General features: G+C 44.4%; 2 protein-coding genes across 12 annotated transcripts in view; one reads left to right on the top strand and one right to left on the bottom strand.

Moving 5' to 3' along the window:
- The window catches only part of NSL1 (NSL1 component of MIS12 kinetochore complex), an 11,355-nt gene extending 3,332 nt beyond the window's left edge, over window positions 1-8,023 (bottom strand). The window contains exons 1-5 of the mRNA XM_066178300.1: window positions 7,742-8,023; window positions 7,454-7,538; window positions 5,622-5,752; window positions 3,158-3,212; window positions 484-551 (exon numbers count right to left, since the gene is read on the bottom strand). Coding sequence (XP_066034397.1) covers window positions 484-551; window positions 3,158-3,212; window positions 5,622-5,752; window positions 7,454-7,538; window positions 7,742-8,023 — 621 coding nt within the window. The remainder of the gene's footprint in view (window positions 1-483; window positions 552-3,157; window positions 3,213-5,621; window positions 5,753-7,453; window positions 7,539-7,741) is intronic.
- Window positions 7,909-26,377, top strand: TATDN3 (TatD DNase domain containing 3). Of its 11 annotated transcripts, XR_010719949.1 has the most exons (12): window positions 7,977-8,075; window positions 8,144-8,176; window positions 8,266-8,339; window positions 8,521-8,605; window positions 9,330-9,392; window positions 10,428-10,537; window positions 10,939-10,994; window positions 11,209-11,321; window positions 11,814-11,894; window positions 12,993-13,233; window positions 25,211-25,702; window positions 26,292-26,377. XR_010719949.1 is itself a non-coding variant. In XM_066178304.1 (11 exons), exons 1-10 carry the CDS (start codon window positions 8,022-8,024, stop codon window positions 13,185-13,187), a joined length of 864 nt encoding a protein of 287 aa, XP_066034401.1. In that variant the 5' UTR covers window positions 7,977-8,021; the 3' UTR covers window positions 13,188-13,233; window positions 25,211-25,777. The 11 variants fall into 11 exon arrangements, 9 of the variants coding, with proteins under 9 accessions (XP_066034406.1, XP_066034401.1, XP_066034399.1 ...); XR_010719948.1 differs by lacking the exons at window positions 25,211-25,702; window positions 26,292-26,377 and adding an exon at window positions 15,271-15,646 and having other exon boundaries at window positions 12,993-15,161; XM_066178304.1 differs by lacking the exon at window positions 26,292-26,377 and having other exon boundaries at window positions 25,211-25,777.

Raw genomic sequence — 26,377 nt, 5'->3', positions numbered from 1 at the left:
CTTCAGTGTCTGCAGAGACGATGTTCAGGATGGCGGGTGAGGGGTGAGAACGCAGAGCTACCACCCCCATAGTGAGGTGTCTGCACTCAGAAACCATGCAAAGGGTATGCCAAGTTGAAGTGTTCCCTCAAGACAGCTCTAAGCTCAGGAAGTATCACAGGGATACCACAGCTGATGCCTAAGCAGGTACTGTAGTAACAAATGTCATACTCCAGATGAAGTCATACAGGTCTTCAAAAGATGTTTTCCAGATGCTGCAGGTCCCAAAATCTCAGTGAAAGTACAGCCACAGGGTAATCTCCCTTACTACCATGTGAGGGGGAATGCTTTACAAACACCAGGCTTTACCTGCTTCTTAAAGACACACACAGGCTTTTTTCTACCAAACTATAAGGAAGATGAGTTAGAACTCCTCTTTTGTGACATATTACCAGATCAAGAAGATAAAAAACATATTTCTCTTGGAGCACACAGAGGTCTCACCTGTATTGCTTCGCTTATCTGTTTGGATGCCACTTCTGTCGCCTGCTTCAGATCTGCGATGTAAGCATCTGTAGATAAACACAGCCAAAATCAACTCCTGAAACAGAACTCTTTCCCCCATCACTCACTATCAGAAAATGGACAGAAAACCAGTAAAGCCCCTGTATAAAACCTAAACCTGCAGCAGATCCCTTTCACTCTAACACTGAGGATGACAGCTAGCATGGTTTATCTCACTAGTATTATTCTTTATCACTCAAATTGCAGTAGCAGTCTCAACTACAGAAAGCCCCAAAATTCTTACCTAGAAAACACAAAGCCTGTTTTTGAAATAAGAGAACGGTTGTAAAATAAATAATTACACAAAAAGGTTTGTTTTCAAAACCTTTAAGCTCATATTACATTTGATAACAACCACACAGAACACAGAGAATAAACACCACTGTGGAGAACATGGCATGAAGAAAACCCATTTTAAGGAGGGCAAATAAACCATCCTGTGTCTCTGACAAGTTGGCTTTTACAATAAAGGCTATTTTTTTTTCTCTTTTGGCTTAACATACCAGGCATTAACACTAAAACCAACATAAGCATAAATAACATGAACTGCATTAATCCTGCTGTGCTAATAAGGAAAGAAAAAAATCCCCAGCTTTCAGGAACTCTGAAGCAGGCAGCAGGTGCAGAACACCAGGGGGAATACAGCATATATTCAACCGTAGTAGCAATATGATAAGATCACCAATACTTTAATTCTGTATTCAAGAGTTAAACTCTAGGCTATTATGAAACTGTTTTGCATGTCCTCCATCCACAAAACTTAAAATGAGCAGACTAGCATGCTTCTGGGAAGTAAGGAGCCTCACCTCCACCATGATTAGTTTTCTGTAGGGTTTTACCAGTGCCTGCAGTAGGACATGGTGTCAGCGGGTGCACACACCCCTAAACCCTGTCAGGGTTAAACACGGCATTTTGTTTTGAAGTCAATCTTATTAGTGCTGCTGAAGGCATTTTAAAGTCAGCCACTGCATTCTAGCTCAAGGTTACAGTGATTCCCTGCTGAAATGTGGTAACCACCAAGAGATGGTGCTTGCTGAACTGTCCATGTGTCCAATGTGCTGGTCAGAGCTGGTTTAGGAACACACAATCCCTACGTGAACACGCACACTAAAATGCACGATCATTCAGTTTGGAAGAATAAGCGGTCCAGAAGCAACCTCTTTAAACCCATCACAGAGCCCTGTGGAAGGCCACTCTCTAAAAGAAGGACATGTCTGTAATGAAGCATTCTTACAATAGAACATTTGGGATGAGGAGGCTGGTAACCTTATGAAATGGTAAGGACGGAGTTATGTAAAAGTAGAAATAATTATTTGGATTATTACACAGAAAGACTGACACACAGTTAAGTGAAATTTGCCTGCAAGAGTTCGGCTTGACATAGATGGCATTATATTCCTCAGTGTTCAAGGCTTTCCAAAACATAGGGAAATGAAACAAGGAAATGAAAGGTATTGAGTAATCTAAACATTTTTGGTTTCTGGCCACTGTACTTGCTAAAATGGGATACATAAACTTCCCAAAGACTACATAATACCAAAATTCTGCACAAACTCCATGGTATTGTTGCTACAACTTTGCTGTTACCAAACCCACAATATCATAGTGCAAGCTGCTACTAACTTGCAAGTAGTTGACTGACATCAGAAAAGCCTGGATTTGGACATTAGAAACCAAAAGGAACTCAGATACAAAGTGACCCACTGTACTGCTCCTACTGGCTGCTTTGCTGCAAAGGCTGGCACTGCTGAAAGCCATGTCTCCCATCTATAAAGAGGAAATGATGATTAGAATGAAGTCAGATCAGCAGGGTGAGAACTGGAAGATTCAGCTCCTCAAACTCTGAGCACCACTGCTTGTTACACTTACAGCTTTACATCATGTGCAGTAATTCATAGTGAGGGCTCTCACTTCTCAAATTAGAACTGCCCTGCTGAATTCTGTCATTTTTCAATACTTAACAACAGCCAACACAAAACATCCCACTTATTTAAGGCCAATCTTAAGAGAGCACATCCCAATCACCCACTGCAAAATCCACCACCTTGTTCCAAGAAGTCTGTTACAAAGTATGCAGCAAACTTACAACAAACATTGTTTGCAGCTCTGTTCCTTCATCAACCCTCACAAGATGAAATCTGTGTCCTACTTAGCAAGTTAGGAGAGTCACCACTGCCACCGAGTCCTACACAACAGTCCTACACAACAGCTTTCAATTCCCTGAAGGAACTGACTGGTTAGGAAGAGAGGCTGAAGCATTTCTAGATGTATAAAGAACACAAGAACAGATGCAGTACAATGTCAGTGATCCAAGCCTTCTGCGGGTAGCGGTGTGACAATTTTTCCCCAGTACACACACACAGAGGCCTTTGTCAGCTTTCTGCCTTTAAGTACAGTGCCTAACTGCAGGCAGCACTCAGAACAGGAGAAATGGACATGGTAAAACTCAGGCAGCAATACATTCACTTATGACAGACTTCTAGCTTTTTAGTCAATTTATTAACAGCCATTTCTAAACAAGCTTAAAGAAATAAAACTTCTTAAACATTTACAATAAGCCAGTAAGTGAGGTGGTGTTTCCTCAGTACAGCTGCTCTCCCCACAAAATTTTTACCTTGAGAAGGCTGAGGTCTTATCTCTGCTGGTTTTACCACAGGCCGGTAGAGCTTCTGCATATTCGAAAAATAAAATAAAAAAGGAAGAAAAACTATTAAATTATTAAACACCGCCTTGGTTTAGTAGATATCTAACACACCTATAGTAGTCAGAACAATTGAGATGGTGGTGGAATTATTTAGTACAAGAATGTGTTAGAGGTGCAGTTTATAGATACTTACTTACTGAAAGTAGTATTCTGGTTAACACAGTTACTGTAAACAGATCTCCAGAATTTGCTTTAGTTTGCAGAATTCTTATTATTAAAGCATGAGAAATGACATCCAGGCATTTTGGAAGAAGCATTGCCCCCTGCTGCATGACTGAGGAGAAAGAGGTGCTCTAGCTCCTCAGGAGCCATTCTCAGAACCAGAACGCTTTCACGGAGCCACAAACTCCAACAAATGGGTACTTTAGCACAAAAAGCTAAGAAAAAGAAAAGCACTTAAACTACTACACTCTAGCCCTGCAATTACTTATATAGAGCTAAGAACACTCTGCTTCACAAACTGTGAGTCCTGTGACCTCACATCAGTTAACTGAGACATGAAGTAAACTAATAACTGAATGCAACCCACACTTAGTTATATTAAAGGTGGAATTAGAAGCAGCTAACAGGGAAGAAGGAAACAAAGCAAGGCCAACGGAACAGAAGTTAGATCATGTGCAAGTTAGTGTTCTCCACTTCAGGAGCTGTCCCTCAACCTTCTTCAAGCAAAAGCAAGTAGGGGAAAGCTAATTATTCCTCGCTGTAGTTTTGTCAGAGAAATTTTTTCACAGTTCACACAGCTTCTTAGCAAGTTTGCAGTAACAGCTCCACGCAGAAGAACAAACATGGCTTGAATTAGCCTCAAACTCTACAGAACATATTGACTGAAAACCCACAGGATGATTTCTTGCTTTGGCAATTACAAGGAGATCACCACAATAAATGAGTGGTTCTCTCCAGATAAATCACATCTTCTTGGCTGCTCTTTATAAAGCAGAAAGCATCACATGAATGCTACGGTCATGAAAGAACACAAGAAATCCTCAACCAAAACCAAAGAAACCAATGGTGCCTTTGCAGAAATAGCTGAGAGATGAATAAAAGAAAGGGATAAACATTTACAGAGATAAACTAAGCTTTCCATATTTCTTATACATATTTCTACATGTCCTTACAGGGATAAACTAAACTTCTGCAGACAATTTCAACTGAAATAATCATCTAGTTGTAGTGGTGTAAACTTTGAAGAGATCAGCAAGAGAAAAAAAGTAGCATGAGAGGCATTCCAAATAACTAATCCACTGGGGGACTCAGGTAGCAGAAAGATTAAAAGGTCTTGTTAAATCTTGGTATTATAAAATAGCATTTATTTTACTTGATTTTGTTGTTTTCCATACTTGATATACTGACAAAGAGAGATCACAAAAGGCAATATATGTTAGAAAATATCCCGTGTAAGGTAAAAGTGTACTCATGCACTTTTCCTTACCATAAATCATCTCTGCCTGGCTAACCTAGAGAGTTAACATTTATCAATTTTAGTCCTCAGAAATGCAATGGAGGCTCCTACACAACTTTCAAAAAAAATCCCTGTCTTCTTTAGCATAGAATAGCTGAAGTTGGAAAGGACCCCTAAACACCCTCCTGAAAGTTGGGCCAACTAGGGCAGGTTGCTCAGAGCCTCATCCAGTCAGCTTTTGAGCATCTCCATCAATCTCTCCAACGATGAAGACTCCACAATTTCAATGGGCAACTTGTGCCAGTATTTGACTCTGCCTCAGCCTCTTGTTTTTTTGCCAAAGGAATCCTAATTAATCAGCAGGCAAGCAAAAGGGAGGCCTAACATAACTTCAGGGAAGAAATCCAGCAGCTGAGGACACAACTGGGTTGTTTCATGCCAGTAATTACACTGTGTGTCAAAAATCCCACAGAACTTACTGTGCTGATTCATTAATCCACACTGCCTTTTTCCCCATGTTTTACTGAAAGCCCTTACTCCATGTAGCTCCAAAGAAGTGCTTAGGAAGCCACTGACATTTTGTTAAGCCATACACTGCAGGTGATACTATCTATCTGTACGTAGTGTAACATTCAGTACCTCAGCCAGGCCTTGGGCAAGGACTTCAGGAGCTCAGAAGATAAATAGGTGCCTACTGGTTTGTAAATCCTGTGTCACCAGGCTGAAGCAATCTGCTCCAGTTTGTGCCACAGACCCAATTCAGACATAAGTCACAAGGGTTTGTAGCAACCCTTAGTAGTTACTTAGTAAACTTACTAAGTTTAACCCTTAGCTACTGCAGAACCAGTTAATGAAAAAAAGCAACTTCATTTTACGATAAAGAATCAAAACCAGCCACGGGAAGGAGCTTAAAGGTCAACACTGGATGACTGATTTCTTAATGTAAAGGTTTTCTGAAAGTCTTAAGTTACTCACCAACATCTCTTGCTCTGCTTTCATGGTTTGGATGGCATGCACCAGGATCTTTTTAGGCCACTGTTTACGCCTAGTTGCTGTCTCTACTATCATTTCATCAAATTGATCCTCCAGAATTTTAATATTGGAATCTGAAAGTGACAAACACACACAGTTACTGTGGAATCCTCAGACCTTTTATTTTTTTTAAGACAACCTTATCAAGAAAAAGCAGCTTTAGATCTCGAATTTAAAAAAATCATGCATGATTATCAACATGGAGATAAATTTATGACTTGAATCTCCTTGCTAAGGCAGTATAGAGAGTGGAGATAACCTGATGTTGGCCAGTTATTTTGCAGTAAATGATCTGGGGGGAGGGAGGCAGAGAACCATCTGGGGAAAAAAATAAAAAATGTATTTCTCTATGAACTCTGAATCTGTGAAGAAAGTCTTATGACTTTAAAAGATAGCAATGGTTATCTTTTAAAGAGAAAAATGGTTTACCTGTGTGATTTACAGCATTAAACAAACTCCAACTGTACAAACAATAATTGGAAGTCTTAACTGATTTTATATCACACAGTGCACAAATAACCAGTTCCCACTAATGTGTTGAGTATAACTTGCAAGCCATGCAATGTTTTCAATCTAGTGGTAAAGAATGGATTTTGAGCACCCTCTCTGGGTCACTCCGTGCAGAATCAAGTGATTGCAAAACTCAGAAAGGAAAAGTCAAGGTTTTAAGAGTTTGCGGGTTTGTTTTGGTTGTTTGTTTTATGATCACCATGAAACCACTTAAATATAGACAGGAAAGACTTAAGCCACTGGTCAACATAAACATGGAAGGCACAAATGCCAAATCTCCTGGTGACTCAAACCGGATCAGAGGTAGGTACGTGAGTAAATCTACATCAAATTAAAAAGCACAATACAGTCCTTACACCTGCTTTACGTCAGCTGTGGGCAGATGACAGTGTCTCAGTTTTGCATTTTGCATTGCGATATCAGTGCATTTCTGACCTTGCAGCCAAAGTAGCTGGAGTTTTATCATTCTAGAACTACAACTGCACACACTTCACAGAATCAGAGAACAGTCTGGGCTGGAAGGGTGGATCACCTTTTAGGTGATCCAGTCCAGGCCCCCTGCAATGAGCAGGTACATCTTCAACTAGATCACACTGCTCAGAGCCCATGCTTGCTCAGAGCTTCCTGACCAAAAAACTGTTCAATGTTTTGGGTTCAACAGCTCCAGAGTGAGCTCAATGTATCTGTATTTTCAGCTCTGTCTAACCGCAAAAAGCATCAATCTGCAGGCAAAGGGCACCTAATGCCAACACAGGTGAGCGAATGAACCGCACTGAAATTTTCTTTGGACACCAGGCTACCAAGAACCTCCACTACTGCTATTCAAAACACAGTAATTATGTAATAGAAACAATATATTTAAATATTTGTATCTCTATATAGCAATAATTTTCAACACTTAATCTCTGTATATTAAATAGCAGCAACAGACTGTCTCCTAGGGTCTTCTGATGGATCTTGGTCACGGCCCCCAACACTCAGGCTGGAAGGGCCCTCCACTCCAGCGCCTCCCGCTCACAGCAGGGTCAACGCCCATTTCAGAACAGGTTGCTCAGAACACTTCTGTCCAGACGGTTTTTAGAGGCCTCCAGTGCTGGACACAAGCTCTGAGCAGCCTTTCCAATGCTCTGTTAGCCTAAGAATGAGTTTTTACTTCCTTACATCAACTCAGAACCTCCCCTTTCAATCGGCCCCCTTTTACCTCTGGACAAAACCAAACCAAACGAAACCCACCCAGCAGGAAGCGAATGGAAACCGCCGCCTACCGCTCTGCAGCCGGGAGTCATCCGAGGCCTCCTCCCAGGGCTGCCCGTTAATGGTCACGTTCTCCCGCACCGCTGTCTCGAAGTTCTGCAAGGCACGGGACAGGATGAGAATCCATCCATGCATCCATGGATCCATCCATCCCACCGGCAGGAAGAGCCCGTCCCGCCTCACCGCCCTGCCCGGGGGCCCCGCCGGGGCAAGCGGCACCCTGATCCCGGGTGCCGAGCGCTGCCAGCGGGGCCCGCCGGGCCCTGTGCCGGCACAGGACGTTCCCGCTCCCGGCTCACCCAGAGCGCGTCTGCCTCTGCGGCGGCTCCGCCGGGCTGTCCCTGCGCCAGGGCCCGCACGAAGGGCGCGCACAGCTCCAGCACCGCGCTCAGCCCGCGCCGGGAGCAGCAGCGCACCCGCGGGTCCCGCCGCGCCGCGCCCGCCTCCCCCGGCCCCGGCCCCGCTCCCGGCTGCGGCCCCGGCCCCGGCGCCGCCGCCATTTCCCGCCTGGGACGCGGGGAAAATGCCGGCCCGGAAGCGGAACCCGCGGCCGCCCGGTGCCTTCCCGCCGGGCGCGGCATGGCGGGGCCGGTGGACTGTCACTGCCACCTGGCCGCGCCCTGCTTCCAGCAGGTGAGGCGCGGCGGGCGGGGGGAGTCCCGGCCGCGGCCCCGCGCTGAGCCGGTGCGTGTCTCTTGCAGGACGTGGCGGCCGTGGTGCGGGCGGCGGAGCAGGTGAGGCGGGGCCGGCCTGAGGGGATCCTCTCCCCGCGCCCCCGCCGCCTCGCCGGTCTCAGCGGGCCGGGGGTCTCTGTGTGCCGCAGGCGGCCGTGTCGGCGCTGGTGGTCGTGTCGGAGCGGGCGGGCGAGTTCCGGAGCGTCGTGGAGCTGTCTGAGAGGTGCGAGGCCGGCGGGGATCGCGGGCGCGGGTCCGCGCCTTGGGAACTGACGGGGGATGCGCTGCCCTCCTCAGTCAGGCCGGCCCTTGTTCTCTTTAAACCTGGGCTCTCTGTGGGCGCTTGGCGTTAAACTTGGGTTCTCTGTGGCCTTTCACACTCTCGCTGTCTATTCCGCGCCTAGATTCCCAGGGTTTGTCTTGCCATGCCTGGGAGTTCACCCCGTTCAAGAGGTTTCTCCAGAGGAGCAGCGCAGCGTTACTTTGAAGGTAAAACACGGCCTCTAAAACACTGCTGGGACTTTTCAGGACAGACGACAGGATGCTCCGGTCTGCCTGATTTACCTTCAGGTCTGCCCAGTGGTTTTTCTGCGTTCCATAATGCAGGAGACCCAGCGGATCAAATCCCAGGCTCTCTCAGTGCATCCATTTGTCCGTCAGTCCTTAACGCAGAATTGCTCACTGGAGTCATCTGGCAGGATTACTGCAGTGAAATGGTTTTAAAAGTCCCAAGTGTGCTTTGCTTACAGTAAACAGCGTGTGCAGATGTTCCTTTGTTAATGTGGGAACTGGGAGGCAACTGTTTGTGGCCTTATCCTAAAAATCTCAGGGAGCTGTCTGCAGCCTTTTAATGTTACCAAGCTGTTTATGGGACTTGTTTTAATTACCTCTGCTGCTACTGTGAAAAATTAGCTTAGGGGTATTTAGAATAAGGTTTATATAGAGACAGATAGATATAGATATAGATATAGATATAGATATAGATATAGATATAGATATAGATATAGATATAGAATGTAGTATGTAATGAAATGGTTATTAAGTAAAGAAGGTAAATCCTTCAGGCTTCTAAAATCTGACTGCACAGCTCACAGTAGGTTCTAAAGCACAGAATTTCAGAACAGTGAAGGAAACTCCAATTTAATCATAATGCTGGGTTCATAACCCTTTCCTCTTGGAAGGGCAGTGAGAGTTGCATCTTTTATTCTTGCAGGACCTGGATGCTGCGCTGCCTCTTATAGAACTTTACAAAGACAGATTGGTGGGCATTGGAGAAGTGAGTGGAATTCCATAACTTGTTTAAATCTCTCCAGCAGCAGCTGTCCCTGGAATTACAAAAACTGAGCCAATGCTTGTTTTTCTGTATATGATAAGAATTGCTATGAGCCTGAACAAGCACTAAATCTGATTGGTAGTCCTCTTAATGTGCTTTCCTTTATAGATTTGCTTGATTCTTTCTTTTCCTTCATTATTGGTAGAAAATAGATGGAAAGATATGGTGCTGGAGTCATTGGAAGATTACATACTTATGCTCTCTTGTGTTATACCCAAAGGCAGATCCTTCCTGCCTTCTTCTCTGACAGAGTTAGGCTAAGCTGTGATTTCAGTACACCACACTGACTTGTACAGTTCTAGTTTTTAATCCTTCATCTGTCTGTATCCATCTGCTGTCTCCTGTCTTACATTTGTTTATAAATGAATTGAGGCTTTAGGATGAAGTCTGCCCCTATTTGTCTGTTAGTACCAGAGGGATTTACATCTAGTTCTGCAGAAAAAGCAGGTTTTGGCAGACCTTTGTAGCTATATTTGCCATGTTGTACTGTATATGATGGACTTCTCTTTGTCTAAGTGAGTGGGACTGCTTTGACAAACTTTAAATTTTGCCCGAACATTTTTAGATCAAAAAACTATAAAATTAATGGGTAGTTTTTGCTAGAGATTGGACTAAAGGTATGGGTTTGGGTCAGAAATTTTACTTGTACTGGAGGTCCATATTAGAGACTTAATCTGACAGAGTCATTATATATTCAGTAGAATATAAACTCCCAGAAAACCACTTACAGACTAAAATGTTAAATACCCTTGTTAGTATCTGTCTTCCCACAAATGCTTTCATAGTTGAAAAGCTTATTGTTGAGAATGCATTCTTTTTTTGAGTTAAGCTGCAGCTGATCTCATTTTAATTGCAGTATCTAGTATATGGATATTGAAATGCTTTGCAATTTTGAAGCATGTTATGCCTTTGTATGTCTAATGATGGTTTTCTTAAGTGTTAGGTCTGTAAAACTTTTTCTCTTCTCTTGTACTGTAGGTTGGACTAGATTTCACTCCCAGATTTGCCAGCACTGATGAACAGAAGGAAGGACAAAGACAGGTTTTGATCAAGCAGATTGAGCTGGCAAGAAGACTGGATTTGCCACTGTAGGTTTTGATTATATCAGACGGAGAATTTGCCCGATCTCAGTAACATGTTGAAATACTTCCCAAGATTTATGGTTATTAAGTGCCCACAGAACTTTTTTTAGATGGATTAAACTGGCATAAGTGTCCTGTCAGTCTGCAATTTGAGATTTAATTGTAGAATTTTTCTTACATTTGCATTTCTGTACAGACATCTTATGTGCCCTGTCCAATGCTATGTTGTTCCTATAGTTTCACTGTAGCTGAAGGGATTCATATATACATCCCTGGGGTTTTTTCTTGATAAAAGTTGTAATACAGATTAATTATTTTCATCCCAAGATACTGTTAGTTTGTTTATATTTGCTGTAAAAAGGTATTTGGCTAAATTTCCTAATGCTGGGCCTCTCCTTGCTGTGCAGAAATGTTCATTCCCGCTCAGCTGGAAGGCCAACCATTAATCTCTTGAAGGAACAAGGTATGCTTTTAATGCATTTCCTCTGCCATGGCTTTTGCCAGCAGGATTTCTCCAGTTGTGCCATGTCCTTACGTCAGTTTGTGTGTGTTTAACTCAGGAGCAATAGTGCAGAGTTTCCGTGTTAATTCTGTATGGGACCCAGGTCCCATTGGAAGCTGACATGGCAGCCCTGCTGCAACCCTGCTGGTGATGTGGTTTGCTTTGTTTCTCCAAGGTGCTACCAGGGTGTTGCTCCACGCCTTTGATGGGAAGCCTTCTGTAGCCATGGAAGGAGTGAAAGCTGGGTACTACTTCTCCATTCCTCCTTCCATTGTAAGGAGTGAACAGGTAATGTTCTGTCCTGGTTCTGGCTGGGGTTTGCTCCTTCTCCGTGCATTGCACATTTTTACTTTGGCTGGATTTCTGCCTGGGGCTTTTGCCTTAGCTGGACTTCAGAGGGGGAATTCTGGCTAAAACAGCTCAGCTATTCCTGAGAAACAAGGGGGAGTTTTCTCATTTTATTGTGGTTTCCGGTGAACTTTCTTCAGAAGGTTCTGTCACTGTTCTGTTTTACAGTAGGGACATAACACAAAGAGAAGGAGTAGTTTTTGTGACAGGACTGCTTTCTGTGATAGGCTCAGGAAATGTGAGAGAGGAAAAAGTCTGATTTAAGTGGAGGGAGCATGAGGGGTGGATATAAATGGGGATGAGGTTAGGTATTTAGGAGGAAGGAAAGCATACTGGGGTTGAGGAGTAAAGCAGAGAGGAGGAAAAGATAGACAAATACTATATGCACAGAAAGTACATAAAGCATCTAATGGCTGTCTTATTTTCTTCAAGAAGCAGAAACTTGTGAAACAGCTGCCTCTGGAAAATATGTGCTTGGAAACTGATTCTCCTGCTCTGGGACCTGAAAAACAGGTAAATGATGGGAGGGAGGGATGCAATTCTGTGTAATTGTATCCAAACTCACACCTTGTGGAGGTCAGTTACTGGCACAGGATAGTGAAGTCTTAAGCGTGGGTACAAGAGAAGAAAGGGACTACCAAGGGAACTTAATCCAAGAGGAGTGGATACACATCATTTTTCTGCCACATATGCCACAATGTGACTGAAGTTATGTCAGAAAGCACTGAATCTGAAACACTTGTGATCTCTAGGGGTCTGTAATTTGGTTGGTTTGTTTGTTTTTCAGGTGAGAAATGAACCCAAAAATATTTACATTGCTGCTGAATACATTGCCAAAATTAAAGGAATTCCAGTTGGAGAAGTTATAGAAGTGACTACACAGAATGCACTAAAAGTATTCCCCAAACTTCAGCACTTTCTTCGGATATAGATTCTGAAACTGAAATACATGACACTGCAGAAAGTATTACTTGTGGTGTAATTAATCAAACCAATGTACATCTTGTGTTAAGGTGGAGTTTTGCAGTTGGAAGTTTAAGAAACATGGAGTATTATATAGCTGGATACGATGAAAATAGGGAATTTCTCACAGGCCTTTGGTGTGCACCGTAATAATCTCTTGAACGTGATAAAGACACATTGTTCCTTTGCATCTCTCATGTCCTTGAACAAATAATTTTTAAAGAAGAGCACCATAAAATTGTCAGTTTAGTTTCTCAGACTGCTTGCCAGCTGCTCCTAATCTTGAAAATGGCTACTGCACAGTGCTGGATGCCCCCTTCACTCCTTATTTCTGCCGACTGAAAGTCACATATTGTGGACCCAGTCATGATAAGAAAGCTCCTGTTATAACAGGCAGACTACACATCCTTTTCTGGGCCATTAAAAAACCCAGCTGGATGGACACCCTCTGTGTTCTGTGCTGACTGGACTCTGAGTGGTGCAGAAGAAACATCTTTTCAAAACAGAGTTGGAGGGAAAGAATTCTAGCCCTTCTACTCCTCTGCTTTTCCTGTGTATAAAGTAATAGTTGCTAAGATCTTGGCTACTTTGAGAAGGATTTTCTTGGATTTTTAAAATACTTTATTTTTTTTTTAATTGTGTTCAAAGGAAAAAAGCCTGGGTTTGGTCTTAGTTCAAGGACTCACTCTTCTGACTGCTCAGGAGATACAGGATGTGAAAGGGAGACAAGCTCAATTTTGTGATACCTTGGAAGTGGTCTCTGTGGATTCACCTATGTTGTCCAGTGTCCTAAAACTGAATCTGGTCCTCCCTCTCAGCACCTGTGTAGATGTGGACCTGTGAAATACTGATCAAAACTCTGTTGATTATAAACCAGAAATTGAATGAGGTGAGTTTTACATGGTACCCAACTGTTCTGAGAGCCACTAAGTGGAGGTTTTCTCTCACTATGGGAGGTTTTATCAGGTCAATGAAGAAAGTACACAAGTATTAACTTAATTCATGACCACCTCAGGGAGGCAAGGGGCCAAAGCTTGCAAATGTAAGTGATGCCCCATCCTAAAGTTTTGTTTTCCTCCACGTTGTCTTCCTCAGTTTCTTAAAACCTCATTGTCAGGAGGGGTTTTTTTGCTGTCTTTATCAGAACAGCTCTGTGCTGCCTTTTGACGAGAGGTGGCTTATTAAGTTTAAACATGTGTTCCTAAATAGTTTTCAGCCTGCAGCAAACAACCAAACTAGCATAATTTGTCTTTATTACAAGGTGTATTTAGAGCAGCAAACACCTGGATCTTTGCTGACTGTTTGATCCAGAGGAGTTAGAGCCATTCCTTATACTGGATCTACAGGCACCATTTCCACTAAATGGGGCGAAGGATGGAGTTTGCCTCCAGATGGTGCTAGGGAACAGGTGTGCAACAGAATTTTAGTGTGATTCACTTAATGATTAATAAACATGTCATTGGAGATGCTAAACATGTGATAGATACCAGGCAGCCTTACATGTGTTTCCTGCTGCCTGTGTGTTGGGAATTCTTCCAGTATTGCTTGGAAATGCAAGGAGATGCTCTGGGTAAGTTGTCAGGCAGCATCCAAATGTTTGCAAAGTTTTGACCTAATTATTTTTCCCTATGGAATCCTTGGCACTGGATGAAAACACTGGTTTTGCAAAAGGGGAATATTAAGTAGTCTCCTGAAAATCCCTGTCTGCAGGGGGGTGGCATTGCTCTGGTTCAGTCTTAGCCTTGCAGTAGGATGATTCCTGAGTGTTTGAATCCCTTTTGCTGTGGCAGAAACCTTTCACACACTCCCATCCTGCAGCTCCTGCTGAGGGTGGGCAGCCCCCCAGGGCCATGGGGCTCTGGGATAGCCCTGGGCCCTGCAGCAGCAGGCCTGGAGCTGCTTTTGGTGGTGCAGGAGTGTGGTTGAGGCTGGTGAAGAAGGCACAGAATTGCTTCCCCCAGGGCCAGGGAGAGCTGGCATTGCACAGCCATGGGCAGGGCAGGCCTGGCCGGGGGCCCATGGCCAAACAAACCGGCCTTGTCCTCTCCTTAGACCTGTGGCGCCGAGCTAAGTCATGGAGTAGGTGACCTGGAGTTCCAGAAGAGGAAAATGCAGTGTCACTCCCACGCTGCCTTGGCATCCCTGACATATAACAAGGGTCAGAAGCGGCACCCTTTTCCCAGTGCTGCTGCTTTGGCTGTGCGAGTTGTGCCCCAGTCCCTGCAGTCAGTGCTGGGGGTGGGCAGCTGGCACTGGAAATAAAGTGGTGTGCTCTGCACAGGAGACTCTTTAAGGTGCTCACTCAGGACGGGTGGTACTGCTGTGCAGTGAGGAGGAAGTGTGGTTTCTGAGGTGGAAAACGTTGCTGATCCTCAGCAGTGGTTCCGTGACTTTACCTCAAAAGGGGAATTGAACAGAAAGCTTGGGTTTCTGCCTGCATTCCCAGGCTAACACCTGGCCTGGAGAGGTTGGGGAAGGCAAGGGTGGCTTTGTGGGGAGCTGCATGGCTGCACACTGTGAAGCCCTTCATCCCCACAAAGGTTGGCCTTTGCAACATCAGTGTGTGTTGAACCCTGTTGCAAGCATCTCAGGGTGTCTGGATAAACCATGCCTTCCCTTAGGTAACACAGGAGGCTGAAGTGGACAAGGATGTATTGGAGGAAGGACACAGTGCAAATTTAGTTTTTGGAAAAGTTAGTGGCGACCCCAAGTTTTCTTTTCAGCCATGCCATCAATTTTGGAGGTCACACACAGCCCAGGTGACCTCCATCTCAGGAAGAGGAATGGCACAGATGGTCTGCAGCAGTGTGGAAAGTGGTAGGTCTCAATCTCCATCATACATTCAGCCCTCAGCTGTCCTTGGGATGCTACAAACAACAGATCTGGTTGCACTTCGCAGGACTCCCCATGTCATTTTACTTTGCAGGATGTACATGGAGTGATAAAAAACCAAGAAAGGGCTCTATCTGTGCTCGCTGAACTAATCTTTGGAGGGCTGCAGCTGGACCACCCTCCCAGGACCTTTCTTCTGAAATTCATTTTTAGCCATGGAGTAAGAGGGCCTGAATCTCCTGAACTCTTGGGCAGAGTGCTCTGAGTTTTTCCAGAATTTGGCATGGGAAAAAGTGAGGAGATGGTGATGAGGCCAAGTGGATGAAATGCTGCTTTGTCCTGCTGTTTACCATGATAAGAGTTTAGACAAATTGACTAAAGACTTTTACTGGAGGTGCTTCCAACAGACTCCTATGCAATGCATAGATAGGCTCTTAAGAGGCAAAAGCAAATAAATAAATGCCTGGAAATGCAACTTTCATCACTTATGAAGTTCTGCTTTTGTTTGTTTTTTCATTAATGCAGGCTGGGGTTCAATCCTCTGTTCCCATTACAGAGCAGGAAAGTGAATTTGAGAAAGTCACTGGCTTAGCATAAAGCTTTATTGTTCTCCTCTTTGCTTTCTATATGCAGTACAAAGATACTGCTGAGATCAAAGAAAGGATATGAATTGCCATAGCACCCAGTTGTCTCAGCATTTTCCTCTTCAGCAGGTGGTTATCCATCTGTTCATTTTCCCTGCTGGGGTTGGCTTTTCTATCAGTGTGAATCTCTTGGGGCATGGGAATATAAACCCTGAGTGCACTGGGAGGTGGCCCCATCATGCAGTGAGTGCAGAAGTGCCTCCTCCACGAGCTGGTGGATTTTTATGCCCCTTTGAGCTACTGTGAATGACAAAACAATGAGAAACCCTAGTGAGAATGCTGGTCCTGATGAGCCCTGGGGCAGGAGCTGATACCCATCTCCCCAAATGCTTAGTGCTGTGCTCAGAGAGATGCTGCTTGGTGCAAGCACAGGAGGTCAGTGCCACTACCCTGCTCAGGTCTGCTGATGAAAACGGGGGTGTGGTTCCCCCGAGGAAGCAGAGGTGATGAGGCTCTGGAGCCCCTCTGAGGCACGGCATGGAGGACAAGGACCCTGCAGGAGCATATCTGATGCTCTACCGAAGTGGCAGAATCCAAATATATGGAATTTTGTCTGCAGTGTCTGGGTGAGGTAATACGCCTTGTACCCTGTGTCCAAGGGCAGGCGAGGTGGCTGTGTGGTGTCTGTGGGCAGGGATCCAGATAAGCCCAGCCTGCCACGGCAGAGCACCGGCTGTGCTGGGGCTGAGCAACCCTTCAGCTGCCGGTACAAGGGCAACTACAGCTGTCTGAACGACCACGAAGCAGCAGCAACATGTGGGGAAGCAGGGCCACATCCCCCTGCCTTGGAAGTGCAGTGGGTGAGACATGGAGAAGTGACAGTATGGGCAGTGCGACTGAGCCTCTGCTGCCCCAGATATCACCGGGCAGACGGGCTGGGTGAGCACACAGACCGTGCCTGGGCTGGCTGTTAAAGCCTGCCCGCAGTGCAGGGAGAGCTGTTTGTGCTCCCCACCCTGCTCAGTCCCTCTCCATCGAGCCGGTTGTGCCGAGGAGCAGCAGAGCCCTCCCCGTGGCCGCTGTCGTCTCCATCTGCTGCCAGGTCCCCGTGGCCGCCTGCACTTCCTGCACCTGGCCCGCCCTGGCTGCCAGGGAATAGCAGCTGACGTGTCCCTGCCTCCTCAGCCCCCCAAAGGTATCCTGACTCCATCACTGTGTGTGGTGGGTTCATCCCACTGGGAGCAGAGCAGACGGGCAGCGCAGTGCCACAGTCCAGGTGAGGTGCCCACATGTATTTGGTATTTCTGTGACAGAGTGGACACTGAGTTTAACTTGCTTAGTGTTCCCATGTGGACTTTGCATCCGTGCTTTTGGCTGTGCCAGGGCTGTGTGCTTTGTCACCCAAGAATGCAAGTGGGTGCTGGCTTCCTTGTTGGTGCCCAATCACACTCTCAAGTACATGATGCAACACTGTTAGAAATTGTTTCACAAGCAACACAGCCAAAAATGCTTTTTTGCTCCAAGGATTTATGATCTCCTCACCACAGCAATCCCAATCTCCTACTGATGTCCTGTGATGCTCCCATTACAGCCCAGCAGTCCCAGTGCTGCATTTCCAGCTCCTGGTGTGTCTCTCTAATCTCTGTAATGGTACCACCAGCTCCACCATGTACCTACTGGACTCTGCCCATCACAGTACCTTGGCTTTCTTCTGTGTCCCTGTGACCTCCCTGTAATTCCCCATCTGTCTTCAATGGTGCCTCCCCGAGCACCATTGGATTTTTATTTAGGCAAGATTAGTCTGGGCAGATCATGTTTGGATAGCTGCTGCCTATCAGACTCAGCAGCTGGGTGTGTGACTCCTCTTGCTGGCCTTGAGAGGGAATGGAGACAGTGTCATCTACCTGTCCACAAACTCCCACAAACCTTCTAGGGACTTTGTACCTCCAAGACGTTTGTCTCTTTGCCAAATTTTGTTGACCATTGTCAAAACCTCTGAGTTGTGGATATGGACTAAGGGTCAGCATGACTATGTTAAGTGAATTCCATAGAAATGTGTGTACATGGGATGCTGCAACTCCTGGGTGGAAATAGACCTGTTGCTTGGAGCCTCTTAAGTGTACTCAGTGTTGTGAGCACTGGTGAACCTGTAAAATGGACTTGGGGTTATCTAGCAGGAAGGTCTGTCTTTGTGAAGTGCACTGCCTGGAGTGGGCAGCTTTGAAGTGCTGATTGGCACTGGCTTTACTGATATAAACATATAGAGAGAGCATTTTTGTGCTCAGATCATTTCTGGACACACAACAAAGGGTGAGGAAGCAAACAAATGGAGTGCTGTGGGAACAAGTTAAATGGAGCACTGTGTGGAGAGTTCCAATCACAACATCACCAGATAACTTCCCATTTCTCTAGGGGCCAGTATTCCCACCTGGAAAAGTCAGGGTGGAAACTCAGCTCTCTACTACACAGGACCTCTGTGCTGAGTTGAAGCACTGGTGAGTGCACATGCAGTGGGCTATTGTGGTGTATAATGTGCACAAGCAGATGTCAGCAGTGTCCAAAATAATCCCTCCTGTGCTCCTGGAGAATGCAGCACATCCATTGACCATCAACGTGTGTGACATTTATCCAAAGATGCTATTTCTTGACTAGCACACATAGGCTGCTGCTGTTGCTCCAAAATGGTTTCTTTCACTTTCTTTCACCTGGTGTGCAAGAGGCTGATCTACACACAGAGTTGAGGTATTTGTTTTATTTACAGTTCTGTGCAGAAAGCAAATCCAAAACACAGCCCTGTACCAGCCACTTTGGGGAAAGTTAACTCAACCCCAACCCAAAGCAGCACAACAGCCCAAAGTGATAAAGGGCTTGGCTGAAAAGGCAGTGGTTTGTGGGACTGGTCTGGAAAAATGGTTCAACAAGACCTGTTCCCTGGCATTGACAACTGCCTTTCCTCTGGAAAGGACACCACTCGGGACCAGGCTGCCAGAGACCTATTAAAAGGTTTCTCAGAGGTTTCTCAGCGCCTAAAAGATGAGGCTCAGTTCAGCCAAATGATGAAGAATGGGACCTTTGCTCACTAGCAGAATTACCTGGACTAACATCCCTCCAACCCCCTTTGAATGTATCTTTTAATTTGGTTCTCAAAGGGTCGAGTAATTAGGTTATTTAGAAGCTGTCAGCACCACAAAACACTGGAAGCTTCTGTCCTGGACAGTCATTTTCATGGTCTGCTTTTCAAGTTGTACAATAATACAGTTTTGTATTGTGGCTTTGTTTGCCATGGCTCAGCTGGTTTATTACAGGCCATGGAATCTGTTCTGCCCTTCAAGAAACAAAAAGGTAAAACTGGTGGCCACTGGTGGGGTAATCTGCTCTGATTTCTGTAGAACCAGAGAGTGCTTGATTTGGCTAGGTGAAAACTGTCTGAAGCTAGCTCATTGTAACCTCTGACTGCTTACTTTCCTCTGCATGGATAGATATGAAATGAGTTGAGATTAAACCCCAAAACTTCATTTTCTTGGCTAAACATCCATGCAGGAGTAAAATGAAAATTGCAAAATCCCACAAGGGGGGCATAATGATTGATGTCTGAAATGCTGGCTTCCTGCAATGAAGCCGTTGTAGGGAAGCTACTGAAGCTACTTTAATCCGTGCTAGGTGTGTTTTTGCAGCTGTTATCACATGTTCTTGATTTTTATTATTCATACGTTACTATATTTCAAGGTTTGTTTTCTTTTGAAGGGTGCTACTCTGTTTCTTCTTTGATAAAAGCTTCTGTCACTCTCCTGAGAAAATGAAGCTAGCAAAGGCATTAGGTCCCCCCATTTTGAAGTTCCTCACATTTCATGAAGTTTTCGATGACTTTTTGTGGGGATTGGGCTGGACTTCACTCCATGGATTGTGTCCATGCCTCAGCAACGTGAGGAGCAGCAGAGAGCCCTTTGTGCAGCAGCTGGCACAGCAAAATAACTGGTCTTGCCTGTAGGGGTCAGAAACTTTGTCACAGAGTGTCTCCTTCATAGGTGGGACTTTAACTAGGCTCAACACCTGTTTCCTGCATCACAGCATCACAGGCACCCCCTACAGAACTCTAGTGATTGTTTTGAAGTTTATGGAAGTGTTCAGTGGTTTAAGATGAAAAGATAACCATACTTGTGAGCACTTACATCTAGGAGCATGGTGTCTTTGCCAAAAGTGAACTAGAAAACTGTTCCTTTCCAGCTGTGCCTCTGATGAGGATGTGGGAGACTTCCTAGCCTTTTCCTCAAGATTCTCCCAAAGGAGACTTCTTTTTATGGTTCTTCATCTCAGGGGCTCAGGGGTGCTAGTTAGTACAGACCTAGTAACATAAGGAATCCCAAAGTACACCCGAAAATTAGTGAAACAAAGACCAAGGAAAGTAACTTTGGGGGATAAGTGGAGAAGGTAGTGGAGCAAAACAGCCACTGCCACGGCATTACCCAATACAGTGGGATTTTTTTGATTTATGGAAGAAAGTATGATTTTGTGAGGTATTTTTTCTCCCTGTGGACTATTTTAAGCAGATATGTGTATGTCAAATTTTACTCATCTAATGGGGAAGAATACATCATTTCCACTCATTAAAAACCAATATCTTAAAATAAAACATGACAGAACAAAATAGGGCAGAAAAAAGTGCCATGGACCTGGAAGAGAGGCAACTGAGCAATTGCAGCAGACTTTTTCTGTATTTGTAAGTCCCATCATGGAACTTAGGAAGGTGCTAACTGAAAAACGTGCCCATTACCAGTCCTTTGGTGACTGGTAAGTTGATTTGGTGGTCCTTGCCTACCTACCAGTGGGCTGAGGGAATCTCAGCAGCCATTTCACCACATGGAGGGCAGGGTTAACAAATCCAAGCTCTGCGTTTTTCACTGGCTGTAGTACTGCTTAAAATCTTGGAGTGCTCTCACCCTGCTGTAAAAAAATTTGATACACAGGGTTTGGGTTGCTCAATTCTGCATCCTGATCCCAGCTCCCTGGCTTTCATATGTACACTGTGGATGTTCAGGACATGCTGCTCCACAGCTTTGCTGGGACACACTCTCATCCTAGAAAAGGTACATGCTGGTTATTATTTTTCTTTTCCTCTTGCCATTACAAGGCTTGATCTGGTTAGTCCTTGCAGAGCACCTGGAAGTCATTTCAGCAGGGTTATAATTGGATTGCATGAGCCTTGGCCTTTTGCTCTCTCTTCCAACTATCATTTTCCAGTATCTGAATCAGTGTAGAAGGAAAAGTAATACTATCAGGGATGAGGAATTGGTTGTGACTGGAATTGGTTGTGACTGCCACAAAACATATCAATGCCCATGTCTCCCTTTGGAGTGATAATGAGACACTGGGATTTTTTTTTTATTTTGGGGAAAAAAAAAAAAAAAGAGAGAGAGAGAGAGAAAGATAAGTCACCTAGCAGTTTGAAGCTAAACCTCCTGAAGGCTGTTGTTTTGAAATGAAACTGCCCATTTTGAAACTAGAGGCACGTTTATTTTTCAGTATTCCCCAGATAAAAACAAACATTTCCCCACTTCTTAAGGGAAAGCTCAATATGACATTCACAGTGAAATGGTTTGGTGTTTGTAAACAAAAGAAAATTTCCCAAACATCTAGGTATCTTCAGTTCCTCAAAAAATGCAGCCTCTCCCAAGCCAACCCCTTGTCAGGGAGCAGTGGGAGCTCCATCTTCACCACCGTGCATCATCCCAGCATCACCCAGCTCTGCTCTTGGCCCAGGCTCTGGCTGCTCTATCACCTCCCTCTGGCCTGAGGAGGGGGAACAAGGCCTTTTGCTTCCAGCACTGACATCTATCCTGGCAGTAACTGAGCTGACAGGAGAGTCACCAAGGCTGCCAGGTTTGCCTAGGAAAAGGGAGGCAGTCTGAGCTCTCCCCACCCCTTCACTTAGGCTGGGAGGAGGAATGCAGGGATGTTTCTGAGCAGGGTACTCTGAAGCTGCCAGTCAGCTCATGGCTGTGATGGTCTTTCACCAGCGTGTGAAACTGCCCTGTGTCTTTCAGCAGCTCTGTGAGTCTGCTTTCTGGCATCCAACATCACCTTTGTCCTCTGCATAGCTCCTGAGGTTGTTGTACAGCCAGCAGAGAGGAGAGAGCACTCAAAGCACAGTTATTCCCCGGACCCAAGTTATTTCCACTTCATTCCCCTCCTAAGGTTTCTAAAAGCTATGAACTGTTGGTACTGTCTGAGGTCATAAGGGACACAAATACTCTGTTCATCCTGTGTTTGCAGTTCATTGGAAATGTAGGATTATCTCCAAAGGCTTGAACAGTCTGAATGCCTTTCTGGCAGAGATGGGATGTATTTTGCATGTTGCTGTGTGGATTGCTATAGTGAGAGTTCTCATGGGCCATCCTCTCTTGTCTCTTTTCCCGGCTGCACTGGTGCAGGTAAGAATAAATGGCCTCAAGATGTACCAGGGGAGGTTTAGATTAGATATTAAGAAAAACGTCTTCACTGAAAGGGTTTTTGTGTGTTGGAAAAGGCAGCTCAGAGAAGTGATGGAGTCGCCATTGCTGGAGGTATTTAAAAAGACATGTAGATGTGGCACTGAGGGACATGGTTTAGTAGTGGACTTGGCAGTGCTGGGTTAACAGTTAGACTTGATGATCTTAAAGGTCTTTTCCAAAATGAATTCTGTCATCCTACATTTAAGAGCTACAGGGTACTCACAAGATATAGAAACGATTTTCAGATCGACACTACAGCTGTTGGGCTGATATCGTATGACTGCTGCTCCAGTAAAACACACTGATTAATGTATTTGTGGACACCAAATACAGGTGTACTACACCAAATCAGGGATGTCAGGTGATGGGTGACTGCCTTTCATTCCCTGTGGTGCCACCAGGAGCTAGGCATGGTGCTGAGCTGTTCAGTGTGCAGGCTGGAGGCAGGAGCAGAAGGCCAGGCTCTCCCCTGCTCTCTAAACATCTGGATGAAGTAGATATTGTTACTCACATGCAGAAAGTTCTACATGCTCTGGGGTTGTCCTGGCACAGGAGCTGCCCATTGTCCAGTGGTTGATATAGGCACTAAGTTTGTCTCCCCTGACAATAAAAGAGACAGAATTTTCTGCGAAAGATTCTGGGTTTGCAGCTAATCTGAAATAGTTTTTATCTTGTAGCTGTGATGCAAAAGACTACTGTTCAAAAGGGTCTTTGGACAACGCTTGGAGTGCTTTCCCAACACAGGAGCTCCAACAAGGAGAGTGCCTGGTGTCTGTCTGACTTCCTGTTAAAATGATTAACGTTCCTGGAATGTCGATGCATTTTCCATAATGCACTCTCACAGCCAGGGTCTTGGCAGGAATCTTCTATTGTTACTCACTCTAAATAAAACAAAACAACAACAACAACAACATCTTGCTGATTTTTAGTTAAGTTGAGGTCAGCCAGCATCTTCCCCATCGAATGCATGTAGACCTTTAAAGGATCTCTTCCTGCTGATAACCTCTTCAGAGAGAAACTGGGAACTTCAAGCTGTTATTAAATATTTGATTCTCCTCAACAGTAAAAGTAGCAACGTTTCTCAAGCTTGGGGGAGCAATCTGTCTCTAAAACACATCTTCATACCAGGCTCTTAGTGGCTCCAAAATGTCCCTTCCATTTAATTTTCCAAGGATCTGTGTGCACGGACCAGGCAGGTAAAGAGTAATGAATCAGGCAGTGAAAGAGAGTTACACACTGTGGTGTTTTTTTCAAGACCATAGTGCTTTTTGTTGTAACTCTGAGACATCCTAGAAGTAAAGATTTTATTGTTGGTGCTCTGAAAGGTGGTTTCACCAGCTGATTGCTCACCATTCCCATGTAGATGGGCAGGGAGCAGGGGCTCTCAGTGGACATTCTGCATCCACAGAAGGCTACCTCTGACTTAGTCACTTGTAGTCCTGCTATATCCAACAGAGAAAAGCCTTAGGGAGCAATTCCTCTCATGTTACTGAATTATTATCAGCTGAGTTTCTAAGTGGAGTGTGTTAGTGGCATCCTGCCATACCTCCCGGATGTGCTGTCTGGGATGATATGAACTGCAGCCCAGCAGTTCCTCGGGCTGAGGGGGAACACACATAGATGCACCTGGCTGCACCTGCACAGCTTCTCCAACCCCTCCTGTTCCACACCCCTCCGATGGTCCAGGTTGGTCTCACTGAATCTTCCTCACAAAAGAGTTTTTGGTTATCTTTTAGTAAGGAAATGAACCCAAGACTTCAGAATTGCCTGACAGCATATTCCTGTGCTGGTGTATCAGTGGAGGGAATCTGTGATGTGATACTGAAAATGCCTCCAAGTCTTTCCCCAAATTTAATAACCTTCCAGTGAGTGAATGCTAATCAAAAATGAGAATGTTCACTTAAGACAACCCTTCTACAGATCATGCATTTTATTAACTTTTTTGTGGGCATATACACTTCTCTTACTGTGTATAAAGCATTCAGATGGAAGTTACATTTTTTGTAATATATGAAGAGCCTGTTAATCTTGGAGAATAAGAACCCAATAAATTTTGCCAACTATATTTGTTGAATGATTTTTTTTTGCATTAAAAATTTATTTTGTGTCTGTAATTTTTCCCCTGCTTGCTTTGGCGGGAAACTCGGGGGTAAAATTCCATTACATATGAATTTGATAGCTAGCTTAAAAAAAAAAAAAAAAAGAAAAAAAAAAAAAGAAAAAAAAAGGCAGATGGCAAGCCAAGCAGAGGTACCATATGTACCTTTCTGCATCTTTTGTACAGATTGAGACACCCAGGAACACAAATTTCTACTGTTTACAGTACAGAAGTTAATTACCTATATTTTAAAATTCAGAATTTTCTCTGATACTTAAGGGTGCACTTATCTTCTTGTCAGTACATCAAAACATTGAACCCAGGTCAGTGGCAAACATGCCTCCTGTGGGCAGTCATATTCCCAAACTGGGGTGGCCAGGCAAAATCCTGGAGCTACAAAAAAATTTCAGGCAAGGGCCTTGAGTTGCAAATGCTTTTTCTTCAGTTGGGGGTTCTGGCTTTATCTCGTGGGGAGACTGGGCAAATGTAGCTGGAATGAGGACTGCATAGGAGGAAAAGGATGTTTACATTTTCTGTTGCATTCTCTCTGAACTTTCTACCAAGGTATTTAAGCATGTGACTCTCCAACTACTTTATTTCAAGTCCAGCTTATTGAGGTTTGTTTAATATCCAGCTAAAATAGTTCATTTCTAGCTCAATTGGAATTTCAGATCTTTTGTTCTGAAATCCCCTTCTTAAGCTGCTGTGGTTTTCTTTTTTAAACATCTTATCTGGGAGACAAGGACCTGGTGTACTCCTGTCATGTAGGTTTTCTCCGCATGGAGAGGTCAGCTTTTGCATTGAAAATCATAACCAAAAGATAAATGCATTATAAAATGAAGTTTAATTTCTTTTTTCTTGCAGACTGAGATACGCGGTCTGAAACATTAAAACCAGAAGATCTGGAAGTCTTAACTGTGTGTCTGATGTACATAAAATTTCTAGAGTTGTTTTAGAATTGCTGGAATTTTGGCAAGATTCTACAATCTCCATTTCAGACTCCTAACCTTGGCCTCATGCTTTCCAAAGATGGATTGACTTGTGGGTTTTTTTTATGGGGGGCTTAGATACCATTTTGAAGTTTGGAAGGTGGACATAACTAGGAATTGATATGTCTGAGATAACCTGGCTAGGGGTGTCCAAAAGCTAGTAACACCCTGAAAGCACCACTCTACGCTGAGTTTCCTGTATTTTGTGAAATACCCTGCATTGAAACAAAAAGGCTCCTTCTAAGCCATTTTTTTGTACAAAGATGCAGTGCCTGCAAGATGGATTTTTATTTTTGAAATAATTGTGAAGATATATTCTTCTTTCAATGGCACACGTGCTACAGAAGGAACAACAACACTACTACAAGTAAGGATTCAGCATTTCTAATTGCTTTCTAACCTTCTCCAGCCTGAAAATTTAAGTGTTAGGTCCCTGCCTGACTTCTGGAATTTGGATACAAGAAAACAATTTTTGTAGAATAAATATCACTTACTTCCCAGTGACTGACTGATATGTAAGAGGTATTTTGGCCTTTTCACAGCATTCAGGAAAATAACTTTGTTAATGCTTGGGTATACATGAGAAATTTCTGGCTCTATCACCAATAGGAGTATTCAGGAGAGCCTAAATTTTCAGCTAGAGGGTAAATTTAAAACAGCAGCAATTTTAAGCTAAACTGTGCTGTAAACCTTGACATCAGAGTTCTGGTTTCAGTTTTTTAAATTGTCCCGGAAATGTAGAAATCCAGGGACTCACATTTAAGTGAACTGCTACGATGTTTCTCATGGTTTTTAACTTTCTCTTGCCGGGCAACTTTGTCCTTGGCCCTGCTTTTGGAACAAATGGTATAAATCAGAAGTAATGCTCGTGAAGCCTATGAAACACAGCAGGAGATAAATATCAAAGCTTTGCCTTCATGCTGTCAATTCGGTTCGCCTTTTCCTTTCTTTTTTAGGAAGGTACTTCTGGAGATAAACGTCCTCGGGGTGCAAATGCATTGGCTGTGCCTCATCAGAATCAAACTGGTTTGATTTCACCGGG

The sequence above is a fragment of the Chamaea fasciata genome, unplaced genomic scaffold (assembly GCF_029207755.1).
Source record: "Chamaea fasciata isolate MVZ Bird 193981 ecotype frontalis unplaced genomic scaffold, bChaFas1.0.hap1 SCAF_3, whole genome shotgun sequence".
Lineage (NCBI taxonomy): Eukaryota > Metazoa > Chordata > Aves > Passeriformes > Sylviidae > Chamaea > Chamaea fasciata.
The sequence above is the reverse complement of the archived record's forward strand: the minus strand, read 5'-3'. Positions and strand labels throughout refer to the sequence as shown.